Below are 19341 nucleotides of genomic sequence, written 5' to 3'. Positions count from 1 at the left end.
GGCTGACAGCCACCAAAGAAACAAGGACCTCAGACATACAACTGCAGGGAAATGGATCCTGCAACAATTTGAATGAACTTGGAAGCAGATTCTTCCCAGAGCCTCCAGGTAAGAGCCCAGCCTAGCCAATACCTCGATTTCAGCCTTGTTGTACAGGTACTATGAACATTCAACCCAGCCAAACCCCCCCCTGCCAAGACATCTGACCTGTAGAACTGTGATAATAAATGGGCGTTAAGTCGCTGGCTCTGTGGTAATGTGTTACACAGCAAGACAAATAATATAAGGGGATTACATAAAAGCATGATTACCAGGAGGAGGGGATCGCGGGGACCACCATCTACAGGAGCCCAGTCAAGATCTGCAGAACCACCCAGTTAACTCATAAAATCATGGGCCATAAGAATAAATGGTGATTGTCTAAGTTTAAGAGTGGTTTGTTATATAGCTAAAGCTAATTGTTACAACTTCTGAGGTGAGAGAAGTATGGAACAAGTCCTCTTAAATGAAAAGCCCCATCCTAGTTCCAAAGATAGGGAAGAATAGAGAAAGAGCATGAGATCTGAAGTTGAGCCCACCACTTTATAATAACGAGTTACCATTTACTGAGTAGCTATCAGTACTGTGCGAGGAGCTCTATATTCAGTATGTCATTTAATCCATACAACTCTGAGAGGTTCGTATTTCTAAGACTCAGTGATTCTATGCTATATTTTCATTTTGTGGAGTCAGGTAACCTTGATTACATTCACCATTCTATTCTCAATCTTCTAGTCTACAAAATGAGTTTGATTATACTAAATTCACAAGATGATACTACTCTATAAGCATCATGCTGCTTTACTTACATCAGCTGATTATGATTGAATCTGTTTGGATCAGAACATGGCTAGTTTCTAAAGGGTCTCAGGTGAGTCTACTGTGTATGCATGATTGAGAACTAGGGACATACAAAACCCCATTAATTCTTGCAGAAATTCTCTAAGATAGGTTTTGTGTCCATTTTATAGTAAAGAAACATATGCCCATAGATATTAACTAGCTCTCCCTGGTTAACACATCTTGTAAATGACACATTTCTCAAGCAGAGGAGACAACCACTCTCACCCAATCAAGGGAGATGCTGAACCTAAAAGACAGAAGATTCCTACTTAACAATCGAGCCTCTTTCATTGACTCTGTATCCTCCAACCCTCTGTGGCCACCTCAGTTCTTTTTGATCTCTTCACCAATTCTGTACTACATGAATAACTGGTGGTAGTAACACTCAGCCTTACCATGTATTTGTACATATGTTTATCAAGGCTTCCCCATACATTTCCTAGTTCTCAAACCTGGTGACATGCAGGCAAATCATGGTAAGAGCCCTGGCTTGGGAGCCACATCCACCTGAGTTGGCCTCCTGCATATACTTATCTCTGTGGCCTTGACTAGCCTTCCTTCCTTCCTTCCTTCCTCCCTCCCTCCCTCCCTCCCTCCCTCCCTCCCTCCCTTCCTTCCTTCCTTCCTTCCTTCCTTCCTTCCTTCCCTCCTTCCCTCCCTCCCTCCCTCCCTCCCTCCTTCCTTCCTTCCTTCCTTCCGTACGCGAGCCTCTTACTGTTGTGGCCTCTCCCGTTGCGGAGCACAGGCTCCGGACACGCAGGCTCAGCAGCCATGGCTCACGGGCCCAGCCGCTCCGCGGCATGTGGGATCTTCGCGGACCGGGTCACGAACCCGTGTCCCCTGCATCGGCAGGCGACTCTCAACCACTGCGCCACCAGGGAAGCCCCCATTTTATTTTTTGAATCTCAGTTTTGTGCGCATGAAATAGGGGAAAAAATAAAACCTGTACTTTAGAAACGTTATACTCAGTAAACATTATATTCAATAAATCTTACCTATTAGTACACCCACCCTAACCAAATGAAGTGTGGCCCATCAGTAAACAGGTGGAAAGTAGTAGGTTGAATTAGACCTTTGGATTAGACACAAATACCCTAATATTTAGAGAATACAAAAAAATGAGTCAAAATCTAGGTAAGGCTGACACTTCCATCCTTCAGAACGTGTTTCCGGAAAGTTATTTACACATGAAACTCCAGCTTAACCACAGGAAATGTTGTACAGATCTTCTTCCGCTTAGGGTTACCTCCTGATAAACCCACCGTTAGGTGAAACTATCCTAAGGGGAAAACGCATTTAATACACCTAACCTAGCAAACACTGTAGCTCAGCTTAGCTTACCTATAAGAGTACTTACTTTACCCTGCAGTTGGGCAAATTCATCTAACACAAAGCCTATTTTATACTAAAGTGTTGCATGTCTCATGCAATTTATTGAATACTGTACTGAAAGTGAAAAACAGAATGGTTGTATGGATACAGAGTGGCTCCACGTGTATTGGTTGTTTACCCTCCTGATCAAGTGGCTGACTGGGAGCTGGGGCTGGGTTTGCTGTCACAGCTCAGCATCTCCAGTGTACAGAGTACCTACTGCATATTGCTAGCCCAGGAAAAGATCAGAAATCAAAATTAGAAGTATGGCTTCTACTGAACGCTTATTGCTTTCGCACCATCATAAAGCGGAAAAATCCTAAGTTGGAACCTTCCCAAGTCTTCTAAGTCCGGCTGTCCCTACTCTATTTTTCCCACTCTGCCTCAAGTCCTTGCCCTGTGACCCGGTCCCTACCCCAAGCTCCGCTCTTCCACTTATGGGAGGAGTTCCGGATTTCATTTTACAGCGGATGGGTTTACGAGGGGAGGGTAAATCACAGAGGCTCCACCCATCACACTGGAGGTCTAGGGGTGGGCGCTCCCCATTCCCCTCCCTCTCGGACCTGCAAGGAGGTGGGCTGGCCGCGAAGGGAGGGCCCTGTCCCCTGTCCCTTTAAGGAGGAGGGACGAGCACCGCTGAGAGAGCCTGCATTGCCCCGACCCGTCAGCGGCCTCACCACACAGCAGCTGCAGCCACAGCTCCGGTCGCCCCTCGCTTAGCAGAGTCCGCTCGGGCCCCAGGAAGCTAGTCGCCACCATGGTGAAGATCGTGACCGTTAAGACCAAGGCGTACCAAGACCAGAAGCCGGGCACGAGCGGGCTGCGGAAGCGGGTGAAGGTGTTTCAGAGCAGCGCCAACTATGCCGAGAATTTCATCCAGAGTATCATCTCCACCGTGGAGACGGCAAAGCGGCAGGAGGCCACCCTGGTGGTGGGCGGTGACGGCAGGTTCTACATGAAGGAGGCCATCCAGCTCATCGTCCGCATCGCCGCCGCCAACGGGGTAAGGGACGCGCCCGCTCCTCGGTCGCCCCCGTCGCCCGCCCGCCTTCTGCCTCACTCTTGCGGGGCCACTTCCGCGCGCGCCGCTTCAGTCTCCACCCCCACAATTCTCTGCGCTCGCTCTTCCTGGCCTAGCGGGCCGGACGGAGGTGGCCCAGGGCCGGACAGTGGCCACGGGGCGCCGCAGAGCTGCTCTTCTGCCAGCTCCTCCCATCCCTCGTCGCCCCCCGGCCCCCGCGGGTGGGGAGGCGCGAGGCGAAGGGCAGGGCTTGACCTTGGGAGGCCCGCCCCTCCGCCTCCTGCACCTCCCTTCTCTCTCCTCCTCCCTCCTTCCCCTCCCCCCGCCGCCGTCCAGGCCTCTGACCTTTACGTTAACCTTTTCTGCCGGTGAAGATGCAGTTACCGAGCAGAGTGCAGTCGCCTTAACCGGGAAAGGTTAGAGGCCGCCGTCTTGCTCAGAACCCCTTTGCATCCCGCCGGGTTGCCTGCTATTCTCGTCCGGGACTGGCGTTTCCCGCTGGCTGCGAGCTCAAGGCTTTGGGCACCCGCCCCGCTGGTGGTCAAGCGCTCAGTTCTGAGGAGGCGGTCGCAAAGTCCCTTTCCCCGTCCCCTAAGTTTGCTGGGACGGAGCTTCTGCCTCTGCCCTGGAGCGGCCTGGTTGCTGGGGGGGCAGGCTTTTGAAAACGGTAGTCTTTGCTCGGTGTTGCTACTGGATCTGTTCCACCGAGGGGGCTGGAGCTGAATTTCCATTAGAACAGAAACCACCTACCCAAGGGCGCTCTTGTGTAAGCAGTCGTGGCAAGCCAGGAAATTAACGCAATACCTTGGTTCTGCCACCACAGCTAAGGAACGTTAAATGAGTTAATGGGGCAGGTCCGCTTAGGTGAAACTTTGAAGTAGACTTTTCAGTCAACCTGACACGTTTGCGAAAATGCGGCTTTATAAAATAGGTAAATTGGGGTAATTGTTTACTCTTATAAAAAAGTTTTCTAACGAGTTTTTTTTTTTAAGTTTTCTTTTTTCTTTATATATTTAACATAAGATTTGACTTACACTCACCTCTTCTGGAACTCAGTAATATTTAGTAATATTTTTATCCATTTTAGCAGTACTTTATTTCTCTTATTAACATATTGAGTGCCATTTTGCCAAGCCCTGTGAAAAGTGCTTCCCTGCAGTATCTCATTTATCCTCCTGTAGCCTTATGAGGTAGATGCTATTATGGGCATCTTCAAGATGCCAATTAGAAAACTGAAACTTAGGCAGGTTCAACAGGAACTCTAATGGCAGCACTGAGAATCTAGTATACACCTGCTAGTTCCAAGGACTTGAACAGTTTCTGGGAATGAAGAGACCCTGAGTCTAAAGATATATTTTCCAGCTGTCTCTCAAATCTAAACTGGGAACAATCTACATCTGCCTCTCGGGGTCAAACGTTTATAAGCATCGGTGAGAGAAGATTGTCTGGATTTGTTTTCTTTATAATCCTGAGTTTTCAGACAACCTCACATTCCCTTGAAAGAAGAACGAAGAATGAACAAGACCTGTATCCCAGTACAGCTCTTGTTCATTTCCCTGTTATCACCTGTGTTGAATTTGCATTTCTTCAGCAAATACTGAGCCTATACTATGTCAGAGAAATGGGTGGAATAAAAAGATGATTTAGAAGCAAGATTTGTCCTTAAGGGGCTTACAGCATAGTGGGAATTTAAGGGGTCCAACTGGAAAACTGTCCATTTGAGAGTAGCGTGGGGTGAAAGAAAAGAATTGGTTAAGACTAAAAATATATGTTCTTAAAACCTCTTCACCCTTTTGCTTCTACCCTGTTGCTTTCCCCGCCCCCTTTTAGCCAATCTTTGTAAAGGTTGTGTGCATTCACCATCACAGATTTCTTAACTCCCGTTCACTCACCGCCTTACTGCAGTCTGGCTTCTGTTTATTCCACCACTCCACTGACGTTGCTCTTGCCAAGGTTACTGATGACTTTCTGGTTGCTAAATCCATTGCACACTGTTTGGGCCTTATCTTATCTGACCTGCCTGTTGCATTTGGCACTGCTGACTTCGTACTCATTAAAAATTCTCATTCCCTTGCCTTGGTCACTGTCTCCCGATTCTACTCACACTTTTTGAGAGTTCCTTCATGGACTGCTTACTCTACCCACATCCTAGCTATTCCCTAGGTTTCCATCCTCAGCTCCCTGTTCTCTGATTTGATTCTCTCTCTCTCTCATCCCTCACCAGGGATTTAAATATGCTGCTCTTTCTCTTCTGGTGCAATCTAGATAGCATCTTCAGAAAGCGTTTCCCGGCAGCCCCTGTCTGCCACTCTTCTCCCTTAACTGACCTTTCCCCGTAGATACCGCTAGAATAGATGAAATTGTCAGTTTACATGTGACACTCCCTCGTACCTAAGGCAATGCAGCATTCAATGAATCCTTGTTCTGTTGCCCTGAATTATGAAGTATATGGAAAATACTTCAAGTATATTCCAGCACTTAAAGCCAGCATATAGTTTATGACCCATACATTTATTCTCATTAAACATTTATTATGTGCTTACTTCTTATCAGTCATTGTACTTAGTACTTGGGATATAATACATTCCTGCCCTCAGTAAGTACATAGCCTAGAAGGGGAGGTAGACAGGAATAAGCAGACAGCACAGTGTGTTAGGTGTTGTGAGGGAGTTATGTGCCAGATGCTGAAGGGACAAGAGCATGGCAGGCTGTACTTGGGTGCGGAAGGGGAAGCGAAAAAGTTTTCACAGAGGGGTGGTAGCAGGATTGAGGCTTACAGGATGAGTTGGAGTTTCTAAGATGGATTTGTTGGGGGAGGAATTCTAGGCAGAAAGAATAAAAATCATAGGAGTTGGGGACAGTTCTCTTGGGCAAGTTATTCAATTTCTGATCCTTTTTCCCCCTTGTCTGTGAAGACAGGAAATGATAATATGTACACAGTGAGGCTCTTGTGAGGATTAAATGAAACAACATATTTAAAAGTGCCTGGCAGCCCCTTTTCACCTGGAAACTGTTTGAATGACACTTGTAGGGAAACCTCAGGATGAGCCTGAGGGCAGGACTTTCTGTTATCAATGTTCTGCTAATATAGGGACACTAAGTTAATCATACCCAGCCTGAGGCACATATTAATGCCCACACCCCATAGATCTCAGCGTTGTCTCCTACCTTCCTCTTACCCTCCATGGCCCCAACCAAAATAGAGTGATACCTTGTTAGTCAGAACCCAATTGGGTACAAGTGACAAAAACTTAGATTAGCCCAAGCGAAAAAGGAGGGAATTTGGGATACCTTCCAAATGCTCATTTACTGCTTAAAGCTTTACCCAGACTGGAGAGGGGGAAGGGTAAGCTGGGACGAAGTGAGAGAATGGCATTGACATATACACACTACCAAATGTAAAACAGATAGCTAGTGGGAAGCAGCCGCATAGCACAGGGAGATCAGCTTTGTGACCACCTAGAGGGGTGGGATAGGGAGGGTGGGAGGGAGACACAAGAGGGAGGCGATATGGGGATATATGTATACATATAGCTGATTCACTTTGTTATAAAGCAGAAACTAACGCAACAATGTAGAGCAATTATACTCCAATAAAGATGTTAAAAAAAAAAAACCTTTACCCAGACTGAGAGTGTCCTCAGCCACTCCCTGCGGGAATCTAGTACTTGGAACACAGTCCTGGCATATCTGTGTTTGCTACTGTGTAACATCTCTTGCATTCCAGGAACAGAGGGGGCAATTCCCAGTCTCTTTTCATGACTCTGTGAGTGTGGGCCAGGGACGCCTGAAATGTTTGCTGTAGTGAGAAAATAAAGCAGTATGTGTGGAAGTATCTCGTAAAATATAAAACATGAGGGGTTTTTAGTGTGGTTGCTTCCTGTAGAGCGTGAAACAATAGAGTTGGAGGATGGGGCTCTCTCCAACCAGCCTCTTCAACCTACTTCTTCAACGTGCTCTACTCTCTCACATCTGGTTCCACCTGGAGCGTTCTTCTCGCCCCTTCACCTTCAGGTCTGGGTTTAGTTGGCACTTCTCTGCTCCCAATCCCTGAATCAGGTGCACCACTTTTCTGCTCTCGTAGCCTGTCTTGCTCACCTCCATAAGAGCGCTGACTGCATCTTATAGTGGTTGTTGGGTTGCTTGTCTGTAACCCACCTGGCCTCCAACACAAACCTTCTTGACTGTAGGTCTCAAGTGGATGAAGCCTGGGCTTGTCTTGTTCTCTGCTTTATCCCAGGAGACCATTCAGATGAACTGCGAGTTCATCTTGAGCTCCCGCCAGTGTTTGTGGTCCTCACGCTGGTTGGTTTGGCCCCAGAATGGCTACTCACCCTGCTGATTAAGCCCGTGGGACTCACACAATGTAGTGACCATTTCAGCTCACTCTTTAGCAACACAGGTGTTTGTAAGCATATTAGAGCTCAGTATAAGAGACTAATATTTGGGCTTCCCTGGTGGCACAGTGGTTGAGAGTCCGCCTGCCGATGCAGGGGACGCGGGTTCGTGCCCCGGTTCGGGAGGATCCCACATGCCGCGGAGCGGCTGGGCCCGTGAGCCATGGCCGCTGAGCCTGCGCGTCCGGAGCCTGTGCTCCGCAACGGGAGTGGCCAGAACAGTGAGAGGCCCGAGTACCGCAAAAAAAAAAAAAAAAAAAAAGACTAATATTTATTCAGAATCAAATCCTTACCCCCAGATCCTACCATGTGGTGACTCAGGAGGAAAGTTACCCCAAATCCTACCCCCAAATCCTTATCCCCAAATCCTACCAGGCAGTGTGACCTGGGAGGAAAGTACTCCTTGGGCAGAATCATTCACACTCAACAGCAGGCAAAAACAGATTCATGTGTCAGTTGCCAAAATGAGCCGTACGGTATAATCTGTAGGAAAACAGGATCTCACCCTCCCTGTATGCCACTAACAGCAGTTTAAAAGGAAGAGGCCAAACTTAACCCTGGGAAGATTTTTATAATGTATGGATAGTCATATCAACCCTGGGGTGGTGGAAATTGATATTTCCCAATATCATTCTGGGGCCCTCTTGCAATCTCACATGACTCTTTTGTATATTAAAAGCTCTGAAAGTCCTACTTAACATTGCCCAATCCAGTTTTCCCAAGCTTTTAAGTAAGATATAACAATCCCTGAAACTGCTTGCTTTGGGATATACTTATTTATGGAAAAGATCAACTGGATGAAATATCAGAAGACCAGAGTCCTGATTCCAGCTCCACCATTTCTAGCAGGTTGGACAAGTCAATCAAGTCTTTCTGTACCACCACCTACCTGTCACGTTTCTTCTTTTCAGAAACACTTTGGGGCACTCATGAAGAGGAAAAAGGGAAGAAATTGTTTCCAGTACGAAAACGTAGTGTTCAAAGTGTTTCAGCCTCATTGGCCTGAGCTGATTGACATTCCTCACTGTATTTATTCAGGGCTTCATTCACCTTTTCTATCTTGTGCCTCAGGGACTCATCTGAATGGTGACTGGGATAAGCATTGGGAAGGGAGACTTCAAACAGTTGAAGTTAAAAAAGCAACAAAACCCTGAGGCAAAGGCAGCCCCTTTTCACCCTTTCCAAACATCCCCCCCCACCCTTAGGGCTACCCCGTTTGTGGTCCATCCCGTTTGAGGACACCAGGTAAGAAAACTCTTCTCCAAATTCTCCCAACTGAAGGTAAGCCCTAGATTACTTGGCACACTCAGGAGCCATTTAAAATTTTTTTTTTATTTTTTAATTTGTGTGTGTGTGTGTGTGTGTGTGTGTGTTTTCACATCTTTATTGGAGTATAAATGCTTTACAATGTCGTGTTAGTTTCTGCTGTATAACAGAGTGAATCAGCTATATGCATACGTATATCCCCATATCTCCTCCCTCTCGCATCTCCCTCCCACCTTCCCTATCCCATCCCTCTAGGGGGTCACAAAGCACCGAACTGATCTCCCTGTGTTATCCCTGTGCTATGTGGCTGCTTCCCACTAGCCATCCACTTTACATTTGGTAGTGTATATACGTCAGTGCTTCAGTAGCCATTTTTAAAAGGTGATTCCCCACTTTAACCACAGCTCCAATGGCCACAGAATGACTGGGTATGTCTGTGTCAAGTTCAAGGAAATTTAAGGGAGAATGAATGGATCATAGAAACTTGCCTGCTTAACTTTCTTAGAGGTGTAGCCCACTCAAATCATTCTTCTGAAAGCTTTTCTGAAGTCTGAAGGGGTCCAGAATACATCACTGTGGCATAAAAACTATTTCGAGCTGAAGGCCTTTGAGAATAGGCATTTTTCTGAACCCCTTTCTCTGCCTAAAAGCAGAGCCTCCTCAGTTGTCATAAATCCCGTCCCTGGGAGAGAGTTTCTGGAAACCAAGGAAAATTGACTCAGCACCACACCGAAACAGACATTATCACAAAATTATAATATCCCCTACCCATTCCTTTAAGGCCCCATTTATCTTTCCTAAAAGTCCTTTGTTTCTCCAACACTGATAACCACAGTGAAAGTTCTCACCTAGATGGAGTTTAGAAGCCTGAAAACATTAGCTTTTATTTTTTGGCCTCTATGCTTTGTCCCTCCCCTGATTTCTCTGTCACTGATGGTCACTTTAAGACAGTAGGAAAAGCTAGGCTGGGTAAGAAGACAGTATCCTTAATGGGTTATTTGCTGGTAGGCTAGTTCCCACTGTGTGGCAGAGAATCCCAGGAAAGATTTAAGCCTTTTCTGCTACACCTGCTGCTTCATGGGTAGCTGCTTTAGCGTAGGTATACAAATGATCTTATCTCAACTCTGCAGTGTACAAATTACTGGACTTGGGCAACATGGTGTACAAGCCACAAAGAAAACTTTCCTTAGCAGAGCCATCACCTCCATTTCTGCTTGCAGGATGCCTAGTCCTTGCCTGAGCTCCTCTCTGTATTGTGGCAAGAAGCAGCCAACAAACACTCCTGTTCTGAATTCTCCTAACCATTTGCCTAGAGCTACAGGTTTGGTTGGCCCGTGGTCTGCCTTCCAGGGTAGTGGTGGTAAAAATTTTGCCATGGCCATAAAAAGTATGCCAATGCTGCATATTTTAGATTCTGTTTTGGTACAGAACACCAAATTTTATCATTAGTTAAAACGTAGGTTTTGGCTGCTATAGCAGAGTTCTAAAATAAGTTACTTAAAATAAAAGTTCATAGTAATAGGTTCAAGAGTATTACCCTTTCTGTAATAGACTGGGTGTGGGCAGTCCAGGCCTAGGGTGGGGGCTCCACTGTGTCAGAGGATGCATGTTTTTCTTTTGTTGCTCAGCCTTCCCCAGTGAATTGCCCTTATCTGCATAGTCCAACGTAGCTGCCTACCACCATATGGTCATTCCAGCCAACAGGAAGGGGAGAAAGAGGGAGGAAGGCACACCCTTCTCAGAGGCTGCATGTAATCGATTTCACTCCTGTTCCATTGGCTGAAACTTAGGCTAAGGCCTCCTCAAGCAGCAAGGGAGGCTGGGAAATACAGGTATGCCTCACTTTATTGCACTTTGCTTTTTTGCACTTCACCGATACTGTATTTTTTGCAAATTGAAGATTTGTGGCAACTCTGTGACGAGTTTTTTTCCAGCAACATTTGCTCATTTCATGTCTTTGTGTCAAATTTTGGTAATTCTCGCAATATTTCCAACTTTTTCATCATTATTATATTTGTTACGTGATCAATGATCTTTGAAGTTGCTAGTGCAAAAAGATAACTCACTGAAGGCTCAGATGATGCTTAACATTTTATTTTACCAATAAAATATTTTAAAATTAAGGTATATACAAGTTTTTTAGACATGATGCTATTGTACACTAAACAGACGGCAGAATAATGTAAACATAACTTTTATATGCACTGAGAAGCCAAAAAATTCGTATGACTTGCTTTATTGTGATATTCACTTTATTGCAGTTGTCTGGAACTGCAGTATCTCTGCAGTATGCCTATATCGATGTTATTCTGGGTACTATGTGTTAGGCTAAATATTGGGGGTGTCAGTCCAAATGAAGGGGAGTATTAATCTTGGGGAATACCTCACAGTCCTCATTATCATAAACATGCTTTCCAAATTTAGTGAAAACCACTCAGTCATTTTCAAGTGATAGATTTACAGAGGGAACATAAAGACCTAATTTTATATCGGTACCTAGATTTTTTTAAAAGACCTTGACTATCATTTATTCCAACTACAGGCTTAGAAAGGAACCTAGGCAACAATCATTCTCATTGTGGAGGACTTTTAAAATAAAACTATTTTATTGAGATATAATTCACACACCACACAATTTATCCATTTAAAGTGTACAACTCAGTATTTTTTAGTGTATTTACAGAGTTATGCAACCATCACCACAATCTGATTTTAAAATATTTCCATCACCCTAAAAGAAGCCCTGTGCATTAACAGTCAATCCTTCTTGCTCCCCTACACCTTCAGCCCTAAGCAGCCACTAACTCTACCTTAGGCCTCTATAAATTTGTATGGGTGGATTTTACACAGACTGAATGTCCAGTTTTGCTTGCCAGGCAGAAGAAATTATATTTGGCAGGCGAAGCCCTGGGAACGTGAGAAGCAAAGGCAAAGGGTCCGCCTCCAGAACAGGGATTAGTGTCCTGTGCTTCTGTGCACATTGTCCGAGCATTGGAGATACAGGATCAAAATAATGTCCTCATTCTCAAGGAGCCTCTAGTTGAAGGAGGTAGATTGACACAAAAACAGACAATCACCACTAAGTTTTATAAGTGCTAATACCTGAGGGGAAAAGAGATGGCTGTGGACGCTCAGAGCCGGGATGCCTGCCCCAGCTTGAGGCGGGGGTTATGTGTGGGAGGGGGTAGTGTGTCCAATGAAGCCTTTCTGCAGGAGATGAGTCTATTTTTCTCAGCACACTCCTTGTCCAAAGCCAACCAGTCTGTCAAAAAAAGGAGGAGAAATTTCTCCAGGAGAATAGCTTCTTCATTTTCGTGAGTGTAAGCAATCAGATTTCTTTTTTTTTACAAACATATTTGAACTTATATATCCAAATTAGTATTGTACCCTGCCAAATCACCACTCTGGGAATCATACACTTATTCCAGTGATGCATCTAGTGCTCAAAGCATTTTGAAACTCCTCTACGGGAATTATTTTTCAGCTAGTCGGTTTATGGGTCACCTAGGGGAACCAGTCACATTATTTTATAGTCATGCCTCATTTTTCACCTAAAATGATGTAACGAGATTTGATTACCCACTTTATTCATTAGACATGGCTCCAACCAATTTTCTTCTCTTTCCAAAGTTCACATCTATTCTCAAAGGATGAAATTTGTTAAGACTGAAGACTTTCAAAGAAAGTACCACAGACGGTAAAAACAGCTGCCTGAAAAAGAGTTCCAGAAATGTTAGCGCAATGTCAGCATTGTTTGAATACATACGTTGCTACCCAGGGTGCTTGTTTTGAAGGAGATAATATTAATTTAGATGAAAATACTCTGGTATAACTGTTGAAAATGAGTTACATTTTATACTGTTCAAGCACACTGCCCTGTCGAGAAGGTCTTAGAAGACAGTTCATGCTGAGGGAGATTCTGGCATTCTGCTTTCCTTCCGCAGTTTACCGCAGTGGCCTGGGGATCCAGTTCTCGTCCATCCTGGTAAGCATCTCAACCTGCTTTGGTGCATTTAGAAATTGTACACAGTAGAAAGTTTTGTGAAAGCCCAGGTAGACAAAATGACCCTGACCTCGGAAGGCAGTACTATCAGCTCAAAGCCACGAAAACCAGAAACCTAGGTGTTAAGCCTGTGTCCACCTCAACTCTGAGAGATCATCCCATGATTGCAAAGAGGCCAGAAAATGGAGCTGGGTTGGCATAACTGGGTGGGGATGGGGAAAGATCTTTTGCTTTGGTAATAAAACTATTATGTTACGCTGCCCCATGGGGACTTTGAAAGAAATGCGTTCTGTGGAGCCAAATGAAATCCATTTAAAAAGGAAGCAAAAGGGAAATAAGTGTAGGAAACTCAGATGGAATTGGGAGTGAGGTTGCCTCCTGTCACAAAAGACAGCTGCCTCTCTGGGTTGGGCCATGCAGTTGGCGCCAAGCCCTCTGAGGTCAAATTCACTAGAAACATGCTTATCACACAGTTCACCATAGCCTTTCACCGTGTAAGTAGATTTGGTATAAAGAGAGTAAAAATATGTGCCTTAACGATTAATGTGAGAACAAAGTAAAATTCGTGAAGCACTCACCATAGTGCCTGACATTGGAAGTACGTAGCTAGCAAACAGAAGATTCTGATGATTCTAATGATTATTATGATTATTCCAAACTCTGAAGCCAGTGGAGGGGCAGAGGGGAAGGTCTTCTATGTCTGTCACCTCCACTGCCTACATGTCCTATCCTGTCTCTGTCCATACGTTGTCCCTTGAATTTGATCTGTGAGGCAGAGATTCACAGTTGCTCTAAGTGTCAGTCACAAGGCCATTGATTTGAGGCCTTCACCTTACTGGAGTCATGAGCTAGCAGTGCGTAGTTGAAGATGGGTATTTTGGGATGGATCTGTGGCATGGTTACCTGGCCCAGGCCACTGTCATGCTACAGATGGGAAGCTGCACGAAACGTGTGCTGGCATTACTGTGCACCTCCTGGACCACGTGTATTTTCTCATTCAACAAGCATTGCTGAGCACTCTTTAAGTGCCAGGCACTGTGTGAGATAGTTGCAGGTACAAAGATAAATAAGACAAAATCTTCAATCTCATACCAGGATTCATGCTGGTAGAGGAGAATCCATAAGTAGTTACAAAAATATGGTGTGAATACTAGTGTATTAGTTTCCTATTGCTGCTGTGATAAATGACTCCAAACTGGGTGGCTTAAAACTACAGAAATTTATTTTCTTACTGTTCTGGAGACGAGAAGTCTGAAATCAAGGTGTTGGCAGGGTTGCACTCCCTCTGAATCTCCAGGGGAGAAGTTCAGGGAATCAAAGGATCACAGAGTCACTCAACCCCACCTTGAAGGGGAAGGGAAGAATGAGGATGTTTTCTCTGCCCAGACAAGGTGATTTTTGAGGCAAGTGCAGGATGATGAAGAGGAATCAGGGAGACCTTAGCCGAGAGTGAAGTGAGGGTGGAGGCAGGGCACAGTCGCTGCTTTAATGCATATACCTAATACCGTTGTTGTCCTTTTTAAAGCTATACTAATGGTAATAATTGACGAGAAGATTCCAGTGCTCCATAATCCACACTGCTTCTGTAGACTTCTGACATAATGTCAAACGGAAGACAGGCCACTTGGTGGCTCCTTGCATCTTACCAGATAACTTTAGTTCATAGTGATGGGTAGGAATTGAAGATTTTGGTTCAAATCTCAGTTGTACCATTTACTGTGCAATATCATGTATTCTGCTTAACTGATATAAATCTCAGTTTTCACACTTGTAAAATGGAATCGATTCTAGTATCTGCCCTATTGGAGAGTTTTATGAGAATTAATTTAAATAATGGGCATACAAAGGTTTGGAGGACTCTAAGGTGCAGTCATTGGTGCAGAGAGCTCCAATCTCCGTCTCTGTCTTCACTGGCTTTCTTCCCTATGTGTCTGTCTCTGAATCTCCCTCTCCTTATAAAGACACCAGTGATTGGATTTATGGCCCATTCTAATCCAGTATGACCTCGTCTTAATTTGATCGCATCTGCAAAGACCCTTTTTCCAAATAAGGTCACATTCACAGGTATCTGGGGTTCAGAATTTAACATATCTTTTTTTTTTTGGTGGGATGCTCAGTTCAACACACAACACCTGTGCTCTGTCTACCAAGTGCAGTGGGTTGTACAGGCATCAAAACTCATATACTTTGCACTTGCCCAATATCCCAATGAGAGTCACCTGGAATCTATTTCCTCTTAATTTTTTTCCAAGTTCAAATGCACTTGATCATCCAAAGGAGCCATACAGCCTAAGCACCAGCTTTGGCGTTAAAACTGGCGTGGAAGCCTTCCTTCCAGTTTATTAGTTGTGAGGCTTTGAGCGAGTCATTTATTCCCTAAGCCTCAGTTTCCTCATCTGTAAAATGGGGATTGTGAGGATGCCTATATCGCAGGGTTGTTATTAAATAAACCTGCCTGAGAACCTACATGTAATCCTGTGTACCATGATAAGCCCTTTACATGATCTCCTTTTATCCTGTCAACAACTCTTAAGAAGTTGGTATTTAGACCTCTGTTTTACTGATGAGGAAATAGAGGGTAAGTGATTTGCCCAAGATCACCAAGATACTAAAAATTATCAAGAGTAAGGATGCAAACCTAGATTTCCACTATGCTGAATTCCTCAAGGTAGACATTTTTAATAGAGTTATCTAGAGCTGTAGTCTAGGGGGTTCCCGAATCTTTTATGTTGTGGTGCAACTTTTGATTTTCCTGAAGCCTTGTTCTCACTTAAATCTTAAAACCCAGTGAGAGTGTCCTGCCTCTGCCCACTTGGGCTACTGTTTATCCCAGGAATTCCCATAAATGGTGTAGAGTGGGAAAATGACCACATCTCTTTAGATCGCTGTTTTAAAAGCTATTGCATATTGTGTATTTGCCACATAGTATACAATAAGAGGCAACACGGCATGATGGTTAAGAGGGTGGGCTCTGGAGCCAGATTCCCTGGGTTCAAAACCCATCTCCATAATTTCCCAGCTATTTGACCTCGGGCAGATGACATAACCAGTGTTCTTATACCTAAGATAGGGGCTGAGAATAATAGTATTGATCTCATAGGGTTGTTATAAAGATTAAGTGGGTTAATGCTTGTAAAGCTCTTGGAACACTGCCCAGCACATCGTCACCTACTGCAATTATCTCCTACTGTACAACAGCCTTTAAAGCAGTGTCGTTGTCCCTGTTTTACAAATAAGAAAAATGAGACCAGAAAGGCCATACACAGCCAGAAGCTGGCAAAGGCAGGATTTGGACCCAGGCCTCTCTGAAGTCCTCTGGTTAGAGCAGGGACTGTAGATTCCCCTTCCTCCACCTTTACCCTGGCCCATCGTAGGTGTTTAATCTATCCCACAGGCTGACCCAGAGCATTGATTCTCTCCTGCCTGGGCCCACGTGCTTTAGAGATCAGGGGTTGTGTTAGAAGGATGGGATCAGTCCTTCTCAGTATCTCTATTTTGGTAGTTTATATAACATTTACTGAGTGGCTACTCTGCAGGCCGGCATTGTGATAAGCACTTTACACGCCTTTCCTCATTTGCTGTCAGAACCTTTAAAGGAAGTTTTACTATCCCCATTTTACAGAAACTCAGACTCACAAAGACCCCATAGAAAAAGATGTCCCCTCTCTGTGGCCACCTTCATTCAGTTTCTTTACAGCTGGACATCCTAGTTTGGCCAGACCGTGCAATTGGAAAAATCCTTAGTGAGGAGACAGAATAATGTAACGTCTCTTCTTCTTAAAAGTCAAGAAATCTGGCACATTTTAATTATTTGACAGAGGGCCAATCACTGGCTGCCACAGAATTCCAAGGGACTTGATTCTCATTGTATTCCAGGTGAATGGTACCCCCGAGAGTTGTGTAATGCTGCTCCAGGCAGGTAGCCCACCCATTCTGAGGCTGTAGGAAATCTTGCTTGTGATTCCATTTTCTAACACAAGAGGGAAGCATACAGCTATGAATGATTTGAAATAAAGCAATTCTTTATAGATAGACCTCTTTTTACCAAAGGATTTTAATACATAGTTCCTGGTAATAGCCAGAATATGGGACAATATTCTGCTAACTCCAAATGAATGTTCTTCGCGGATTTAAACGAAAAAAAATTTAAGGATGCTCCAAAAAGGAAATAAGATAAAAATACATATAAAAATTTTATATGAACCATATTCATTGTTTTTTTAGGTCAGAATGATTGATTATTGATGATTTCTTATTAAACAGGAGTCTTCTTGACATGTGCATTTTGTATGAAAGTAATTCCTAAGCCTTGAGCATCTTCAAGTTGGAGAGACTGTTTTTAGATTTAACCACACAAGTTAAGAATGGTATTTGTGGAGTGGGGAATGCCTTCCAAAAATTTCCTCTCTCCTCTGAACACTCAGAGCACCCTTGTAAGCTCCCAGATTTTACTCCTTTAAAAATGATTTATTGACTTACTAATCTCTCCTTTTAGATCAGGAGTTTGACAACTTGAGTCTGTCATCTTCCCGTGGTGCACAGTGCCTGATGATCTGAATGGAAAAAGTCAGTTTACATAGTAACTGTTGGACATATGGGTGTAAGCGGAGGGCCAACAGACTGGCAGATGCTAAAGGATGTACACGCTCCTAGGGAGCGGTTTTGTTTGTTTTTAACTTCAAAATATGCTTCAGGAGTATTTTTTGAGCCTGGGATTCTGTACAACTCTAAGCAAACCATTTGGTCCTTGTAATTCTTCTGGCCTTGTACCTTTATAGCTTAATGTAGTTTCTCCTTTTCTTTAAAGGACACTTCCTAACTCTATTAAAACATATGTACTCATAGATAGCTATTAAACGCAGCTACATATTTTCAGATTGGTTCAGGGTAGTCATAAAAGCTAACTCTTATGTAGGACTCACAGGGCACTAGAACCAGCCAGTGCTAAGCTCTTTATACTTATTAACTCATTGTACCTTTATACAACAAACCTGTGCTGTAGGTACTATATCTTTCTTTTCTTAACTCTCTTTAAGAGATGCATTTTTTAAAAAATTGAGGTATAATCAACATATAACATTGTGTTAGTTTCAGGTTACAAGCTAATGATTCTAGATTGCAATACTATGAAATGATCGCCACAGTAAGTCTAAGGAGGTGCTATTATCAGTCCCCGTTTCAAAGATGAGAAAATGGGGGCGCCGAGAGGTTAAATACTTTGCCCAAGGTCTCCTTGCTGTTGGCTGAGGTTGCTCAAAGTGTGAAGGCAGGAGGTTTCTTTTCTTCCTCTTCTTGCCTGGATGGGACAGCAGGTGGAGCCTGCCTTAGAGCTGGCAAATGGGGGCCATGCACTGCAGAGCCCTGCTCAACACACTGAAGCGTGCAGGTGTGGCAAGCAATAGAAACCCAGTCTGACACACTGAGCCTCTAAGAGGACTGTATCGTAAGGCCAGAGGGTCTCCTGAAAGCCAAGGGCAGGGTGGGCACTTGGGCCTCACAAGAGCCTGAGGCAAGAGGAGCCCAGGCAGCTAGCCTCTGTCTCTTCTCTGTTTATCTCAGCACATCTGCTTCATTTTCCTCTCTCTGCTGACTCCATTGTCAGTGTAAGTTGGTGCAGGGTGTGTGTGTGTGTGTGTGTGTGTGTGTGTGTGTGTGTGTGTGTGTGTGAGAGAGAGAGAGAGAGAGAGAGAGAGAGAGATCTTAGCTATATACTCAAACTCCTATGAATATTTCAAGTTTATAAATCAAATATTTATTTACTTTTTACAGCCTTTGTCTAACAAGCAAAACTTTGAAAATATTCCCATTGTTCTCATATAATCTAATAATGATAATAGCAGATACTTGTGTAGGGTACCTTATGCCAGCAATGGTTTTAGAATTTTCTGTATATTACTTCATTCAGTCATGACTGCAACAATAAGTGAGATAGGGGGACTGTTGTTCTCCCCATTTTTACAGATGGGGCAATGGAAGCCCAAAAAGGCTAAGTAGCTTGTCTGAGGTCACACAGCCAGTGACTGGCAGAACTGGGTTCCAACTTTTGTCAGTCTGGCCTTAGAATCCATTCCCTGAAATATTGCAGTAAACTCTCTGCATCTGATGATTTAAACATATAAGTATGGTGCATTCAAAGTTTTCTTGAATGATCCAATAATGTTTATAAATTTTATAAAATTCTCTTACTTGAAATCATAAGTCAAAATAAGTTACTCACCTATATCTTATAAATTGGAATCACAGGGCCGATCTATTAGATAAACCAATATCCCAGAGTCTCTTAATATACTTAAATATAGATTTTCTCCCAAGCTTATTGCAAAAATATTAATACTATGATTTATTATCTCTCTACTACGAGTTTGATTTACTTCATGTCTACACTTAATTCTAAATCTTTT

The 19341-nt window shown here is 43.9% G+C and overlaps 1 protein-coding gene across 1 annotated transcript in view; it reads left to right on the top strand.

The window, feature by feature from the left end:
* The first annotated feature begins 2777 nt into the window (after positions 1 to 2777).
* The window catches only part of PGM1 (phosphoglucomutase 1), a 59750-nt gene continuing 43186 nt past the window's right edge, over positions 2778 to 19341 (top strand). Inside the window, exon 1 of the mRNA XM_030865829.3 lies at positions 2778 to 3256. Coding sequence (XP_030721689.2) covers positions 3011 to 3256 — 246 coding nt within the window. The 5' untranslated portion in view covers positions 2778 to 3010. The remainder of the gene's footprint in view (positions 3257 to 19341) is intronic.

This window comes from Globicephala melas, chromosome 1, assembly GCF_963455315.2.
Source record: "Globicephala melas chromosome 1, mGloMel1.2, whole genome shotgun sequence".
Classification (NCBI taxonomy): domain Eukaryota; kingdom Metazoa; phylum Chordata; class Mammalia; order Artiodactyla; family Delphinidae; genus Globicephala; species Globicephala melas.
Note: the sequence above shows the minus strand (reverse complement) of the source record. Positions and strands in the feature narration are given on the sequence as shown.